At 40.1% G+C, this 16,938-nt stretch overlaps 1 protein-coding gene across 15 annotated transcripts; it reads right to left on the reverse strand.

The window, feature by feature from the left end:
- Positions 1-568: 568 nt before the first annotated feature.
- On the reverse strand, positions 569-13,413 carry ZNF322 (zinc finger protein 322). 15 transcript variants are annotated; one of them, XM_057700006.1, is made up of 6 exons: positions 13,129-13,413; positions 12,462-12,544; positions 12,234-12,319; positions 11,892-11,978; positions 6,150-6,210; positions 569-4,926 (listed from the first exon to the last, which is right to left on the reverse strand). In XM_057700006.1, exon 6 carries the CDS (start codon positions 4,744-4,746, stop codon positions 3,538-3,540), a length of 1,209 nt encoding a protein of 402 aa, XP_057555989.1. In that variant the 5' UTR covers positions 4,747-4,926; positions 6,150-6,210; positions 11,892-11,978; positions 12,234-12,319; positions 12,462-12,544; positions 13,129-13,413; the 3' UTR covers positions 569-3,537. The 15 variants fall into 15 exon arrangements, 13 of the variants coding, with proteins under 13 accessions (XP_057555989.1, XP_057555996.1, XP_057555993.1 ...); XM_057700013.1 differs by lacking the exon at positions 12,462-12,544 and having other exon boundaries at positions 13,272-13,413; XM_057700010.1 differs by lacking the exon at positions 11,892-11,978 and having other exon boundaries at positions 13,272-13,413.
- Positions 13,414-16,938: the final 3,525 nt, after the last annotated feature.

Here is a 16,938-nt window from a genome sequence, read left to right on the forward strand (position 1 = left end):
GGAAGAGGTAGAATTGGAGTCATATGTGGATTCCACTGGGCATTGAAAATTCAAAATTGTTCTTTATTTTGAGGGTGTAGCTTACTCACATAGACAGTTTTGTTGTTTCTGAATTTTAGTCCCAAATATGGTCAGTTTTAAGCTATTACTCCTCCCTGTGCTCTGTATGTAATGCAATGGGGAGGCTTCAAAAGGATCCAGTGTCTACAGCAGAGAAAAGACAATAATTCCTTCCAGGTTTCCATTCATTCTTTGCCTTAGCATCAAAAATTCCTGGAATTCTAAAAAAAAAAAAAAAAATCGTGGAATTCTAGAGATGGTCCAATGGCTATCATTACCACCAGGCCTAAGGGTCACATGAACATCCGCTTTATTCTTTTCTTCCCCAGCTTTACTGAGATATAACTGACAAATAAAATGGTAAGGTTAAAAAAAAATTGTAAGGTATTTAAAGTGTACATTATGATGGTTTGATACACATACACACTGTGAAAGGATTCCTGAACATCTGCTTTATTCTAATCCAAATGTAGGGAAATGCTTTTTCTTAGCACAGTGGAGGCAAAAATGGAGTTTTCAGAACAATGTTTTTATTTAGAATTAAGGGAAAACAAAAACATTAAAGCATAGGAATACATTGACCAAATACAAGTGTCTCGTTTGGTCTGAAACCTTGAAAAAGTTACTCTAACTACTTACCTGAGGTAGATTTAGGTTGGCACTGATTCAAGAGAACCTCCATCCATCCCAGAAGTTACCTTCTAGTTTTGGTTACAGGCTCCCAAGTGGTCCTTTCCAACCTCAGGTTATTCTATATGAGTAATACCAACACCTTTTTTCCCCATGGTTAAAAGCCCTCAGACCTGTTTCATACCCCCAAAGTTCTCTGTTTGAGGGATGGTCCATTCTTAATTTACTTAAAGACTAGAGACAATTACCAGGAAGATTAGTTTAAAGAAGGGGCAAGTCATTTGCCCTGCCAAAGATACAAACTCTGTTCCCTTCTCCAAGTTCTAATGACTAGCAAGTAGCCAAAAGGACTAATTTTCATCACCACCAAGCCATACACCCAATACTATTTTAAGAGTTACAACTGTCAAACATACACTAGTGATAGGTATGATTTTCACCAAAGAGAAACAAATACATCTTGTGTGTTTTATCACACTGAGTAACTTTTTATGGTATAAGAGCTATCTATGAAAATTACTAAAACACATCAGATCAAATAAACTTCCAGGATCTGTTTTCTAAAAGAAAGAAAAAAAAAACACCCTAGAACCAGATTCCCTATTATCACTATGAGCTATATCTTCTGACCCTAAGATTATCAAGGTCATTGAACAGCCATTAGATCAAAGCTTAGAGCGGTACGCAAGGAGGCAGTGTGAGAGTTGGCCACGGCCCATGAGTCCAAACACCAACACTCTGGAGTCTAGGATTTGCTAAAATAATCCAGAGGACCCCGGATACTTACTCACCAGTCCACAGTCCCAAATACTGTAGGAATCTTAAGTATTTATATGAACTGTCTTTTAATCTGAGGGAAGAGAAAACCCTCAGAAGTGTCCACTTACAGATCCCTGGATTAGAGTACTTCTGGAGAATGTTAATCATAATTATCCTGCTAAGTTGAAGATAAGTGCTTATCCTTAAACCTCTGATGAATTGGCCAACTACTTTTCCCTTCTAGCATTTAGAATCCTGCATTATAAGCGACATATATACCTTACATTGTTGTGATTGCAGTCTTTTCCCTGGGAATTAAAAAGTATTCTTTCCTTGGCAGAACCGAAATAAATAAAAGGCATGGCATTATGGGGCTTGATTTAACATAAACAGCAGGATAAGGGAGTGAAAAAGAACAAAACAAAACAAAAAAACACCAGCTTTTGAGACAGGATTCTCAAAATCAAAGTCCAGCTTCTCCATTAATAATGCATCATTATGTGTTTTACTCTGTGCCTACTGAGGCTTAAAATCTTTCTTTCAGCTTTCCCTTAATTACTTTACAAGGAGCTGATAAGGATATCTTACTATTGAAATAAACATGATAAATGAAGTCACAAAAGTATGGGTAGTAGCAAAAATCGTAACTATTATCCTTTAACTTGCATTTGAGTTGAGAAGAAATGAATCTCTAAAGCTGAAATTGCAAATACCAGTAATAATCTGAAAGATATTTTAGGGAAAGGAAACTTTTGAGGGTATGCTTCAATTCATAAGTAAAAAGCTAAGTACTCTGCCTCAATTATGAGGTTGGTCCTCCAAAGGGGAAATTTGGGAAGAGTTTTGATCTAGGATACTACTCCCTATCTGCTTAGTTCTTTTCACAACCAGCAAAAGGTTCCCATGTTGCTATCAACACACTAGCCCCCATTCTAGCCAAGAATTACAAAATTGACAGAGGCAAAGTAAATGCACTTCTTTCCCCCAGCAGTAACACATGCCACACCTTCTATCTCAAGGTTACAGTCCTTTCCTTTATTGGAGTTCCAAATTTTAAAAACTGAAAGTAAAGCAATCATTAAGTGGTTCAGATAAAAGAAAAGCATCTTTACCTGAGTTACCCATCAGGCCTACTCTGACCTGCCCTAGCTCCTCCCAGAACAAGTTTCTGGGTATCTAAAAAAACTGTTTACATATCGACTCCATTAAAAGTCATCTCTACTACATGGGTCAACTAACTATGAGAACAGTTCTTCTCATACCTATTAAATGCATACAGTCCACAGTTAGATCTCTTACTACAGCAAAATTATCTGCAGAGTAGGTTCTTTGGGGCTCAATAAGGTAGGGATTTCCTGCAAGGCTTTTTTTCATTCTCAGTTACTTATAGGGTTTTTCACTTATATGAGTTCCCTGGTGTACCACAAGAACTGATCACTGACAGAAGCTTTTCTCATTCAGAGAATTCGTAAGGTCTTTCCTCAGATTTTTTGGGGGGGAGGTGCAAACCCAAGAAGGCTCTCCACCTAATGCTTTAGCCACATTCAAGGCAAATATACAAATTTTCACCTGTATGGCTTCTCTGATAGTTAAGAAAGTCATAGTTCTGTTAGAAGCTTTTTTCACACTTGTTGGGGTTTCTCCCCAGTGGGGCAACTGACATCCAATGAGATGTGTGTACTGTCTGAAGCACTGTTGACACAGGGCTTTAAAAATGTTGTCCTCCAACGTGAACTCCCTTGGAATGAGGAGAGGTGAGCATTGCTAGAAAGCTTTCTCACATTCACCGAAATTGAAAGGGTTCCCACCTGTATCAGTCCTCTCGTGGGCGATCAGATATGAGCTTGGAGTAACGGTTTTCCAAAACTCAGGGCATTTGTAAGGTTTCTCATTGGAGTGGTTGCTAAGGTTCTGTAAGGACAGCTCTCTGGGCAAACCATTTCTCAACTTCCTACAACCGCAGATTCTCTGGTCCCCAGTGAACTCTGAGCTCTGAGGAAAGTCTGAGATTTGCCTAGAGTTCTTCATCTTAATGAGTTCTCTTACATTGTAAATACATTTTTTATGGTATTATAACTTCTTATCTGGTCAAGACATTTGTGAGGCTTCTGATGCATGGGGAGGGCTGAGCTCAAGACTTTTTTCACCCACATTACAGATATACGGTTTCTCACCGATGTGGACTGTCTGATGCTGAAGAAGGGCTGAGCTCTGGTGAAAGCTTTTATCACAGACACTGTATTTATAATGCAGCTCCTCTGTCTGAGTTCTCATTTTCTGTTGGGCGACAAAGTCCATGCCCAGGAGGAAGCCACTCTCACATGCAGACCACTGATGTGGTTTCTCTTCCATGTGAATTCTTTGATGCACAATAAGGTCTGAGCTACAGTTGAAACTTTTCTCATATTCAAGGCATTTAAAAGTGTGAGTGTGAGTTGCCTGGTGCCTGATTAGGTTGGCGCTCCGAGTAAAACTTCTCATACATTCCAAGCATTTATACGGCTTCTCACCCGTGTGGACCCTCTGGTGTACAATAAGGTCAGATTTCTGGCCAAAGCATTTCTCACAGGCCCCACACTTATAGGGCTTCTCCCCAGTATGAACTCTTTTATGAACAATGAAGGCTGAACGGTGTCGGTAACTTTTCTCACACTTATTACATTTGTAGGGCCTTTCACCAGTATGAGTTCTCTGGTGGCTGATAAGATCTGATTTCCCACTAAAAGCTTTTTCACACTCCAGACACTTAAATGGTTTCTCACCTGTGTGAGTTCTTCGGTGCCTTATGAGGTTTGTACTTCGGCTGAAGCATTTGTCACACTCACTACATAGATACGGTTTCTCGCCTGTATGGCTTCGCTGGTGGACAAGCAGATCAGAGCTCTGACCAAAATTCTTGCCACAAATATCACATGTATAGAATTTTTTACCTGCGTGTGTTCTCTGGTGTCCTGAAAGGGCTAAGTGGTGCCAAAAGCTCTTCTCACATTTGCTACATTTATAAGGTTTCTCATAATTGTGGATCCTCTGGTGTGAAATAAGATCTGAGCTTTGGATGAAGGTTTTCTCACACATATCACATCTATAAGGTTTCTCCCCAGTATGGGTTCTCTCACACATAATAAGAGCTAAGTTCTCACAGAAGTTTTGCTCACGTTCAAGGCACTGGTATATGTGATCATCTAGTTGAGTAATCTCATGGACATGAATAAAAATCTTTTTACCCTTTTGAGGGCATACATGATATATTTTCCTTTTTTGAGTTCTCTGATTAGATCTCTCTTCTGAAGTGTACATTTTCTATGGCTCACTCCTAGGGAGTTTTCCACTGGTCTTCTGGACCCATTGTTCTCTTCACAGTCATTTTCTAGATAAGAACTTGAAAGATACATCTGTTTTAGGCCTTTCAGTCATGAGCAGTTTCTCTCTACAAGTTTCCAGCATCATACACTAATTCTTTACTTGGTATGTCCAACCCTGTGAAACAAAGAAGAAATATTATTTATATCCCTGTAACTAAGCAAAAATGCTCAAAATTAAAATTCCTGCAGAAACAAGACAGAATTTTCACATCAAAATCCACCAGTGCTCTAGGTTTTATAGGAGTTGAAAGCAGTTCGTTTTCCTCTTTACTAGTATAAAACCAATCAGCAACAAATACAGGGAAAGTGCCAGGAAGAACTGTTTCTTTAATGAACTTGGATGATCTCAAAACCGGGATTCCTGCTCTTCCCTGGGTCCAACAGAATAATCAAGATGTCTAACAATATACCTGCTCATGAAGAAAACAATCCAAAAGGGACTATGAATATCTGTGCAGTCCTTTCTGTAGAAAGGTTTAGAAGGAAATGGTTAATGATCACTAGAATTCCCAGTGCAAAGAGAGAGAAAGAAAGTTTCTGACTCTATCATCCTAGCTTTGTGATGTCAGGCGAGTTACTTAATCACTCTGTACCTAGTTTACTCATCTATAATATGGATTAATGATGGAAGTTATCTCACATCACTGAGTTGAATAATAAGTTAATCACTATCTCATGGTAAGCACTCCGGTTGGCTCTTATAATAACTATTACCATGATGCAGTGCCTAAGATTCTGCTTTGATATGGTCACATGAGCACAAACCTTGCCCAAAATGAAAAATCCTGACTAACTACAGATAAAAAAAAGCCTGTTTTTAATGCCAGGCTTTTCTTTGTATAGTGAAGGGATACGGAAAATGTTTTCTTGCGTTTAGAGGGATGCACGAGTATTGAAATACCCAAGGATTGTGCATCTTAAAGAAGTAAGTCCTTACACACAGAAAGATCACAATTACATAATTCTCTTTTATAACATTACTGAAAGGGCCCTCTGCTCAGAGTCCAACTGCTCTACCTCTCCCTGGTAAGGGATACAGTCACATCTTCAAATGACAGGAGATTAATAAGGAGAGAGAGAGAGGGGAGAGAGACGTTGAGGTCTTTCTACTCAGGACCTGTCTTTGCTAGGGCTACACCACTAGAGAAGTTAAAGCTCAAACCCAACAGGAAATACAGAAAATACAGACTAATGCTAAAGAAAAACACTGGGCTGATTCAAGGGAAAAGAAGAGGGAGTTATAAGTCATTACATTTATCGACTGCCAATAATACACTAAAGAAGAAACGTGAGAAACGGAGGGGAAGAAACTCCATTTTCCATATCCTTCACACTTACTCTTTGCAATGATCATTTCATGTTTGACCTTCTTCAATATTCAAATCCCCTCCTCTGTCACCTAAGGATTAAAAACATGACTTTGCTTCCTTTTTTCTGAGAAAATCTAAGGAAGCCAAAAAACAAAAACATAAAAAAACTACTTCCACATGCTCTCACCACAACAATCAACCTCTTGCAAGTGTCATGCACACCACCTTTCCTTCTGTTACCAGGGATGACAAACTGTCCCTGCTCAGTCTAAGGACCACCTGTCCATCGCTGTACTGGATTCCACCCCTTTACACCATAAGGACTCACTCCTGCAATTCTACCCTCTCTCTCCTGCAATATCAATTTCTTTTCCATTGGATCATACTAATTAGCAAACTAGCTGTTATCTCTTTCCTAAAACAAAAGTACCAACCACCTCACCTCTCAACCACTTCACCCTCAAGCTATTGTCTCACTTCTCTGTTTCTCTTTACAGCAAAATTCCTCAAAAGAAATCAATCTGTTCAATGTCTCTAATTCTTATCTTCCAAAGTTTCTGGAACGTACTCCAATCAAATACCCTCACCACTCCACCAAAACTGCTCCTATAAGAACCTACGGCCCCTCGGAAATCTGACTCCTAGTTACCACTCTGACACACCGCCCTGCTCTTCTCATATGTACTGCACACCAGTCCCCTTGGCCTCCTTGCTGTTGTTCAAACAAACCAGGTCCACTCCCATTTCAGGGCCTCTGTGCTTACAGTCTCTCCCTGCTAAAGTGCTCTTCCTCTAGCTCTTCAAGGTTCCCTCTCTCACCTCACTCAAATCTTTGGCAAACTGTCATAGTCTCAGTAAGGCCATGACCAACTATCCTATTTTAAATTATGACACACCTCCATCCCAGTTGACCCACACATACAACACTTCTCGCCTTTCCTGTTTCATTTTTCTCCATAGAATATAAGCTCCTAAAGGACAAGGATTTTAGTTCATTTGCTGCTGTTTCCCTAGTAACCTGGGACAGTGCCCAGCACAGAGTAGGTATGTTCACATATAATGAGGTACTATGTAGCTGTAAAACAGGATGAAGATAACCTTTATGAACTGATGTGGAGCAATTTCCAGGATAAACCGTACATTTTAGAAAGCAATGGTGTAAAAAAGTATGCTACATTTTGGTAAGAATGAAATAGAAACAAAAAACTACACATTTATCTATTCATTTGGCCTAAAAGAAACTCAGAAGACACTAATGAGTCTGGTTGTCATCACAAGGTAGGTGAAAATGGGGTCAAAAGGACAGCAAAATGAAATTGGTACCAAAGGGTGGAGGGAAAGAGAATCATACTTCTCTTAGTATACATTTTTGTACAAACATTTTTACTTTCTAAACTGTTACATTTGGCATATTCAATAAACACATAAATAGTAAAGCTGGGGGAGAAAAAAATTAAAATTGAATATAAATAAAAACAAACAAGTCTGTATTTCAAATGAATAACAAAACCACCCAGGAGGGGGAAAACTAACTCAAATAACTATAATACAGTTAGGATTATATAAACTCAAACTAAAGATAAAAAGGACTATAAACAATTATTGAGCTCTAATTAGTAGGAGTATTCCCCCATGGTGGTAAAGGTTCACTACTTAATGTGTAGCCTGGGAACGAACAAATAAGTAAACACAACGGCACCCAGACGCCTCACTGTGAGAGGAGGGAGTTACACAGAAAAGGGAAAGGCTAGAATAAACTCGGTATCTGTAGTGTTTAACTAGAATTAGAAGTATCAGTATGAGGTTAAGGTTTTTAAGTATATACAGAAAAAATAGAAATGTGTGGATGTGAGAAAGTGTGTATTTTTCTTTCTACTAATGTTTGCTGAGAGGTCACAGAAACAATGAAATCCCAGTAGTAATGAGCAAACCAAGCACTCAGATCTTGGTTTCTAAACACCATCTCCCACTGAAAGGAAGCAGGGCTCACTGAAGAATGGCTAATTCCAGGGTTTAGAAAGTACAAGATGAACCTGGAACATCTCATTGTGCCAGAAAATAAAGAAGTGCTCAAAAGGTGGTGACAATATGCCAAGAGGACCCAGAGGCCTGGCTGAAGGGTCTGCCACTATACAAATCTGGAACAAACAACATCAAAATAAATAACAACAGTAATAAATCAGTAACACAAAAAGAATTCATGGATCCATATTCATTTAAAAAGTCAATAAAGAGCGAGGCAGAAGGGAAGTGTTTTCTTATACTAGAAAAGCCAGCAATTAAATGTAGAAGAAATGACAGAATTAAAATCATCACATGTCCAACCAAAAGAAGAATAATAACTGTTTCAGGCAAAAATATAGTGGATGAAAAGTTTTATGAGAATCAAGATATTTACACAATCTGAATATTTCTTCCCACTAGATATTTAATAATTACAAAGACAAAAAAAAGTAACTGCACAATACAGAAACCTGGAAGACACCACCTTAACCAAATGATCAGACAACATCATCAATAACAAGATATACAAGGGTGAATCAAAAATTATCCGCACTGTGGCTGCAGAATTTATTTTAATTAACTTTTAGGAAAGACAAATACATCATTTTTCGACATAATCTCATTGCTTTTCAATACATTTTGTCCATCTGTAAACAAGCTTTCGCATTCCCTCATTAAAAAATGCTTTAGGGTGAGCTGTGAGCCATGAATGCACCACTCTCTCCACTTCTTCATCAGAAGTGAATCTTCGTCCTCATAGGGTTGCTTCCAGGGGTCCAAACAGGTGAAAGTCCGACGGAGCAAGATCAGGACTACAGGGAGGATGTTTTAACACCTCAAAACGAAGTTTTTACAGAGTGTCAACAGTGTGGGCAGAAGTGTGTGGACGTGCACACCCTCAGGTCACAAAAAACGAATCACTGCACGCTGCTCTTCTTTCATGCAAATCACAAGGGGTGATTTTTGCTTGCATCGCATTTACAAATGAACTGATGTAACATGTTCACACCTGCACAACAGTGACTGGGGAGACAGTAGCCCTGAACGGAAAGAGCTGATAAGACAGTGTTGCCAACATAAGTTTTAAATAACCCGAGTGCAGATAATTTTTGACTCACCCTCGTATCACTGCCTCCTAATATGATGCAAAGAGAACAGAACGTCACTTCTGTGTTATCTTGCCAAAAATGTATAACCTGAATCTAATCACAAGGAAATATCAGACAAACCCAAGCTGAGGAAAATTCTGCCAAATAAACAGCCTAAACTTTTTTTTCAAAAAATGTCAAGGTTATGAAAGACAAAGTTTGTGAATATGTCCCACAATAAAGACATGACAACTAAATGAAATGGGTGATGGTGGATTTGGATCTTGGAAAACAAAAAAAACTTTTTCTTTTCCTAGAAAGGACATTAGTGGAACAACCGGCTAAACTCTAATAATGTCTGGATATCAGGTCACAGTATTATATGAATGTTAATTTTCTGACTTCGATAACTGTAATGATAATATAAGAGAATAGCCTTGTTTTTAGGGAATGAACAATTGAGTATTTAGGACAGGCTTTCTCAACTAGAGTTCTAGGAAAGAATGACGCACTATAAAAAATGATTTGAGCGACTATTTCTTCAATTCTCCCAAGGATGGCATGCAGCTAGTAGCACTGAACATACATGGGAGAGAAAGTAATTCATTACTTATGACTTTACGATTTAATTCTCTTACGACTTTAGGGCTTAACTCTCCAATAGTCTGAGATGAGGCATTATGTCTATAACCTATTCTCGAAAGGTTCAGAAAATAAAAAGGACATATAGGTACATGTATGTATAGAGAAATTAGCAGACAGATTCATAAACATAGTAAAATGCAAACACTTGGCTGTGGGTAAAGGGAGTATGGGCATTATTTACATTATTTTACACCGTTTTTGTAAATCTGAAATTATTTCAGAATTTAAATGTATCTTATTTTGTTTTCTTACAAACATGGGAGCTGAGAGTTGGTATACTGTGATAGTTAAAGCTGAATGTTCAAACTATGGAATCAGATTTTGGCTCCAATTCCCATTGTGCTCTTTTGTAGCTGTGAGAACTTGAGAAAGTTACTTCCTTCAGCTTCAATTTCCCCTTCCATAAAATAAGTAAGATACTATTACATGTCTTAAGGAGCTGCCATGAGAACTGAGACACTGTCAATAAAGTACATGGCTTAATGCCCGGGTCTCAACAGATGCTCAATAAATGGTAGGTTCTATTATTTTCTTAATTCCATCTTCACAGTCACAAAAACCCTAACATTTCTTGAGCTCATCCTCTGTGTCAGTCTCTTATGCAAAGCCTTGTTCAAAATCCATTTAAAATAATTAACCAAATAATAAAATAACACAGTTAATGATTAATATGAATATTATGCAAAAATCAGAAAAACATTTATGAGAAATACTTGGAGGAAAAGGAAGACTTCAGAATCACAACTAAATAAAGATATGTAGTCATACGGACAAAGAGCTACTCTAAGATGGTGGCTTTATGGGAGTTTTGTCTTTTAAAATGCGTATTACTGTTAAGGTCAAAAGGAGAGTAGAGTAGAAATAAATGATTCTGAGCAAGGTCATAGCCTGGTAAATGAATTAGAATATTCCTGAATTTTACATGCCCAGGGTGTCATATTTGCCCTAAATTGCCAATAAACTATAGGGCACCAAGGGGAAAAAAAGCAAGGAAATCATTTTCTGATTCCTATCTAAGTGTTTTAGATGTCAGCACCTAGAAAATAAAATACAGTCTGGCTGTCAAAATTTAAAGTAAACCATGACACTTCCCTAGTTCAAAACACTGTAACTGTTTCTTACCACACTAAGAATAAAACTTCACAGTGCTATATAATGTGGTACCTCCAGCTATATTCAGCCTCACAGAACACATCAGAATCTTTACATTTGCTCCTTCTGTCTAGAATGCTCTTCCCCCAAGTAGCTTGCTCCTTCATTTGATCAAGCCTCCGACTGAAAATTATTTCCTCAAAAAGAGGCACACCCTGACTACTTCATCTAAAACAGCTATGTCCCCTTAGCCTGTTTTACAATACTTCTCTCCACAGCACTCAGCATCCTACAACTGTGTGGTATACATTTTATATTTGTTAACTTGTTTCTCTCTACTACTAGAATATAACTTCCATTAGGGTTAGGACTTAGTCTTTTGTTTACTGCAATATTCCTAGTGTCTACAATACATTTGTTGAATGAATGAAAAATATGAATGAATATCAGAATCAAAAAAAAGCCATCATCATCCTCTAAGTCTCAGTAGCAATATAACAGGCTAGGCTAGTATCCCTGGCTGGTCCATCAGGCAAACCTAGATATATCCTTCAAGTCTTAGCTTCAAGGTATCTATCTCGCTAAGAGGTTTCTCTTACCTGATCCTAGAAAAAGACTGGTTCTCTCTTCCATGGCTAGGGTCAGAGTGCACAGAATAGGCAGACAGGCTGAGTACAGAACTTCAAAGCCCAAGGCTATCCTTACACTTAAAGGATGTATGAGCCAAGCAGATAAAACTGATAAAGGATTACTTAAAAAAAAGATAATGCTTACTGTATCAGGCCCCAGGCTAGGAAGTATCTATTTATTTTTCATTGATTACATGGATTATCTCATTTAATCTTCCCAAGATTGTAAAACAGCTATTAATACCAATGCTTGCACCTTACAGATACAAAACCTGATGCTCAGGGCAGTTAAATAACTATGCAAGAACTCACAGCTAGTAAGTAGCAGAGCCAGGATTTACATCTCCATCTTCTGACTCCAGGGCCTGCCTAAGCATTGGGCATACTGCCTTCTGAGGGCTGCAAATCAATCACAAAGGAATTACTAAAAGCCTATTGTGAGTAAGCCTGTTAAAAAGGAATAGAAAATACACTTAAATTGGTAGGACAGGACTCAGATATATCACTCTGCTCTCTTAGGACTTAAGAAAGGGTCATGTATCTTCTTTCCATGTATTTTCTCCCATCCCTTCTTGTCCTCCCCCAGTTTCCCTTTCTTCCCCTCTCAAAAATCCACTGTTTATACAGAAACATACAGCCTGGTATGCTACTTACCATAACAAAGACTCAAGACTGTCTTCCTTTTGGCTCCAAAAGGTTTCTAGTCCATAACTATTCACAACACTCAATTCTTCCCTCTTCTAGAGAAAAAAAAATCAACAATGTAGAAATTTATAATTTTTGTGAAATTTATAACTTCAGACATCTAAAAACTGGCCGGACATCTAAAAACTGGTCCCACTTATTCCCCAGTCTGGTCAGTATCTTTCAACCATAACTTACCTCTTCCCACCTTTCCTTACATTCTGTTTTCTCCTGCAAGAAGTACCTGCCACTGGTAGCCATCAGTTCCTTCCCAAACAGGTCTAGACAAAACATCGAGAATCCTTCTTGGTAATGACTAACTTTAACTTCATAATAACGCCGAGTTCTGTTGTACTTGTTTCAATTTTTCGCCTCTGCGAAGTGTATTACCTCAACTTCTGAGGTCAATGACCCATTCTTCTACCACTATAAACCTCAAACCTCAAGTGCATATGATACAAAGTTATACATAATGCGGGTTTCCAAAAGTGGCTATGGAATGATTAAACAAACCAGATGCTTCTGCATACAGATTCGATGCAACATGACCACACGGGGGTGGGCGGTAGATGGAGAACTCCATTCAACGTCCTTGGTTTTTCTTCCCCAAAGTGAAAGATACAGATCACTTAGAAAAGTGCCTAGCAGTGTTTACTATCATCATCTCCAAAGGTAGTACCAAGCTTCTCTTCTTTCAACTTTTCATTGACCTCCTTTCAGTCCGCTGTCAGAGGGTCCCCAGACCCTGGTCGGTCGCGAGGACCAGAGGCTGCCCCTACCAGGCAGAGGCCGAGGGGGTCTCCGCTCCCGCCACCCCTGGGCCCCGCAGGCCATGCCCCTCCCAGGCCCGGCAGGCCGCGCTTACCCCGGCAGCAGCCGGCGCCGCCCCTTCGCCTGGGACGGCACTTCCGGTTACTCTCCGGACACTCGGGTTTGGGTTTCCCGGCGGCCGCAGGCTCCGGGAGGTGAACCTAAGGACCCACCTTCGGGAAAAGAAGGAAAGCAAACCTGGGAGGCAGACGACAGCCAGAAGCAGCCCTCTTTGCGCGGCTCGGCGAGGGCAGTTAGGGCCAGGCCATCCAGCGGGCGCTTTAAGGGCCGACAAGGCCAGCTACCCGAGCCCTTTCAGCCTGGCTGGGAAGCGGCCGGCGTGTCCCCGCCCCCGCGAATCACGTGATCACCCCCGGTTCAGCGACTAGGGCGCTCCACCCCCGGCCTCTGGGCCAATAGGGGCAGAGCCTCTGGAACGGGGGCGGGGCCCTCGGGCGCCTGCGCTCAGGGGCTGTCGGTATTTCGGGGCGGAGCGGAGAAGGACTTCGTTTCGGGGTCTTTTCTGATGCTGAGGTGGTCTGGCGTGATGAGAGGACCCCACTGCCACCTTGTCTAAGAAGAAACAACCCTGTTTGTTGTTACAGTTTCCGACTTCTGTTCTCTTTCCTCAAGGCTCTTAAAAGAGGACTCGAGGCAGGAATAGCGTCAGAAGAGATGGGTGCCGCCGACCCTATGGAAAACACGCCGAAGAATCTGGAAGAAATGGAGGATCCCAAAGCACAGTGGAAGCGCTCCGTTACCCAAGATGTGGCCAGAGAGATGGACGAAGTGCTTTAAAAGGGGGGATAGTATTGGCTTTGTGTGGGTAGAGGAAAGTGCAGAGGAGGCTAGGACTGCTCTGATTGAGGTTTCCCAGCCCTTCCTGATTGTTTTTGGGCTGGAATCAGCTTAAGTAATCACCTATCTTTGCGTTGGCGCAGAAATGAGATTTCCTTCAGAGTGAAGTAAATGTATCTATATCTACATCTCCCCCTGCTCAACTGTTCACTGAAAAAAAAAGTTTCCTTAAAGCCCTCAGACATCAAAGGGGAGGGATGAATGCTAGGAATATAGAGGACGACGGGCTGGGTAATGTGATCAAGGACCTGGACTGAGAGCGAAATACTGACTTTAGGGAGTGATGAGAGCATCACCGGGGTCTTAACAGTCTTATATTCAAGAATAACTAATCATGTTTCTAATTATGGAATTTTTCCCCAGAGAAGCTGCAGCTTAGTTTCATGTTTATTTTTAATGATAACTTCCAAATAAGGCCCAAATATTCTATCCTGAGCCTTCTTTAGATTTGAAATCATTTTTAATAACTTGAGTATGTGATATATTCCAGACGTTGTTCTCATCATGTTACATGTATTAGCTCTTTAACTTGTAAGAAAAATTCTATGGGATGTTTCTTATTATTTTTATCTTAGGAGGAAACTGGTGCAGGAAGAGATGAAGTAACTTGCCTAAGATCACACATTTAGTAACCAGTGAAGCTGAAATATGAACAGTCATACCAGAGCCTGTGCTTGCCATCATTGTACTTAACGTGGCTATATCAAGAGTGGGGACTATATTGTGGAAAAGCACTGAGTTCTGATCCCTGCACTGCCTGTAGGAAGGTCTCAGTAAGTGTTGAATTGAACTCTTCAGCTGCTTCTTTGAAGATACATTGACCCAAGCAAAGTGCTCGTTGTATTCATTGTCACCTTCACTCAAGGCATGTTTATTGAGCACTTCCAATTCACTTGACACCATGCAGAGTATTGGGAATGTAAAGGCAGGAAAGACTTGGTCCCATTCCTCTATCGATTCACAGCCTACTGTGGAGACAGTAAGTGGTGTGGTAGAGGTAGACGTTACATAAGGTAGTGTGGGAGCAGGGACAAAGGAGCACTTGTTTGATAAAGGGTCAGAAATGACTCTGTAGAACGTGGGGCATGCTGTGAGGCTTGAAGGAGTAGAAGCAAGGAGTTGAAGATGGGACTGGAGTTGAAGATGGGACTGGAATGGAAGATGGGAAATAGGTCGGAAATATTTTAATGTGATTTAAATTAATGGACTTTATCTTGTAGGAAATGAGACTCCATTCATGGAATAGCTCAGTTATCCCCCAACTTAAAATCTTTAGAAGGATGATTTTCTTTTAGCTTTAAGTATAGAGAGAAGCAAAACAGGAAGCCTGGAGGCAAGGATAAAGAATAAGATGGAGTAGCTAGCAAATTAGTAAAATGAACAAAAATGGGTCATGGCGACCAAGGGAGGAGAGGTTTAATTAAAAGGTTATTGAGAGTGATGTCAAAGAGATCAGATGAGATAGCACCAAAGAATATTGGATAAAGTTTACTTGAGAATTACTGTGTTCTAGGTGCTGTTATAGACACTTTATAGTATTAGCTCACTTAATTATCCAACAACCCTGTGTGCTTTAATTCTCACAATAACCCCTATTATAGATGAGGAAGATGAGGTACAAAAAGGATAAGTAGTTTGGGCAAAATCTCACAGCTGATAAGAGGCAGAATAGGGGTTTACATGCTGGGGATCTGGCTTCTGAATCTGTGCTTATTACCACTACCCTGTCCTGCCTCTCTAAAGAGGCTCTGTGGAGTTGAGGAAAAAAGAGGTTTTTGTCTTTAGTAAGGGCAGCTTCGGTGGCATATGGTGGAAAGGGAAGTAGGGAATGCAGGTAGTATCTGTTCTTTCAGAAGCTTGGCTATGAAGATGAACAAAGAAAGACCATCTCTAGCATGGAATACAGGACTTAACAGTGAGCAGGGCCTAGGGCTTCAGGGTGGGGGAGATTTTAATATGCTGCTAAAGGAAACAAGTCCGTAATGAGGATAAGGATTCAGGAAAGGGGTATTTGATGTAGAGAGGCCACTCAGGAGGTAGGAGAGGCTGGGTCTGCAGTAGCAAGGGGAATTGGCCTTGAATGGGAGAAGGAATCTGAGATCAGAGCAGGGAAATGTATCTGTATCGCTTTGATCCTGTTCAGAAACCCTTACTTTTAGAATTTGGAGGGAGGAAGCGCAACTAGCCATAGGTACTGTCTTCATCAGGCTCCCATCTATTCTGTTAGTCATTCGCCAGCACCCTGGTTCAGAGGACTTTTCTCACAAGAAATAATCTTCTGTCTGAATCCAAAGATAAAAATCAGTAATACATTTTTAGAAAATAAATCCCCATGTTCATGTTTCAACAATTCCAACAGGATAGCATTGCTGGTCTTCACCTCCACTTCCCAGGGTATCTCAGATTTTCCCACTGAAGTATAACCAAGCAAGAGGAGAATGAACAAGTACTTCAGAGTGGCTTCTCACAGTTGCAAAATTAATTTGGGTGTCTCATTCTATCTTTAAAACTCATGCAGTTCGTATTCTACCCTGTGATCTAGTTGGGCACTGGAAACAGAAATTTTAAAAAAAATTGCTTCCTATCATTAATAAATCATAGTTGAAAAATGAAATAGATATTTGCCTAGTTCAGAGGTGGCAAATCTATGGGGATAAATCACTAGTTTCCTCCCCCATATCCATGGCACTAACACCAATCAGTTGTGAATTTTCTTTTCCATTTTACAAAAACTTAAGCCCAGGTATCTTGTCAATACAACATCCACTGTCAGTCAATCAGGACGGATTCTGCTTTGCTCTGCCTGTGCATGAGACAAGTTTAATTCAATAGGATATGAACTAGAGGAAAAATCTGTACCAAGTGCCATGAAAATGAAGGAAGTGGGTGATTCTGTCTGAAGAGGTCAGAGGAGACTTTACAAAAAGGTATAGGCCGTCTATGGCTATTATGACTGCTTTGTTCCACAACGTCTTCAGGGAGCTAGGTTTCTTCCAGTTCATTATCC

This window comes from Hippopotamus amphibius, chromosome 11 (assembly GCF_030028045.1).
Source record: "Hippopotamus amphibius kiboko isolate mHipAmp2 chromosome 11, mHipAmp2.hap2, whole genome shotgun sequence".
Classification (NCBI taxonomy): domain Eukaryota; kingdom Metazoa; phylum Chordata; class Mammalia; order Artiodactyla; family Hippopotamidae; genus Hippopotamus; species Hippopotamus amphibius.

Excerpts from the sequence above, each read along its gene's own strand:
- ZNF322 (XM_057700016.1), bottom strand. The coding sequence starts at position 4,746 with ATGTACACTTCAGAAGAGAGATCTAATCAGAGAACTCAAAAAAGGAAA.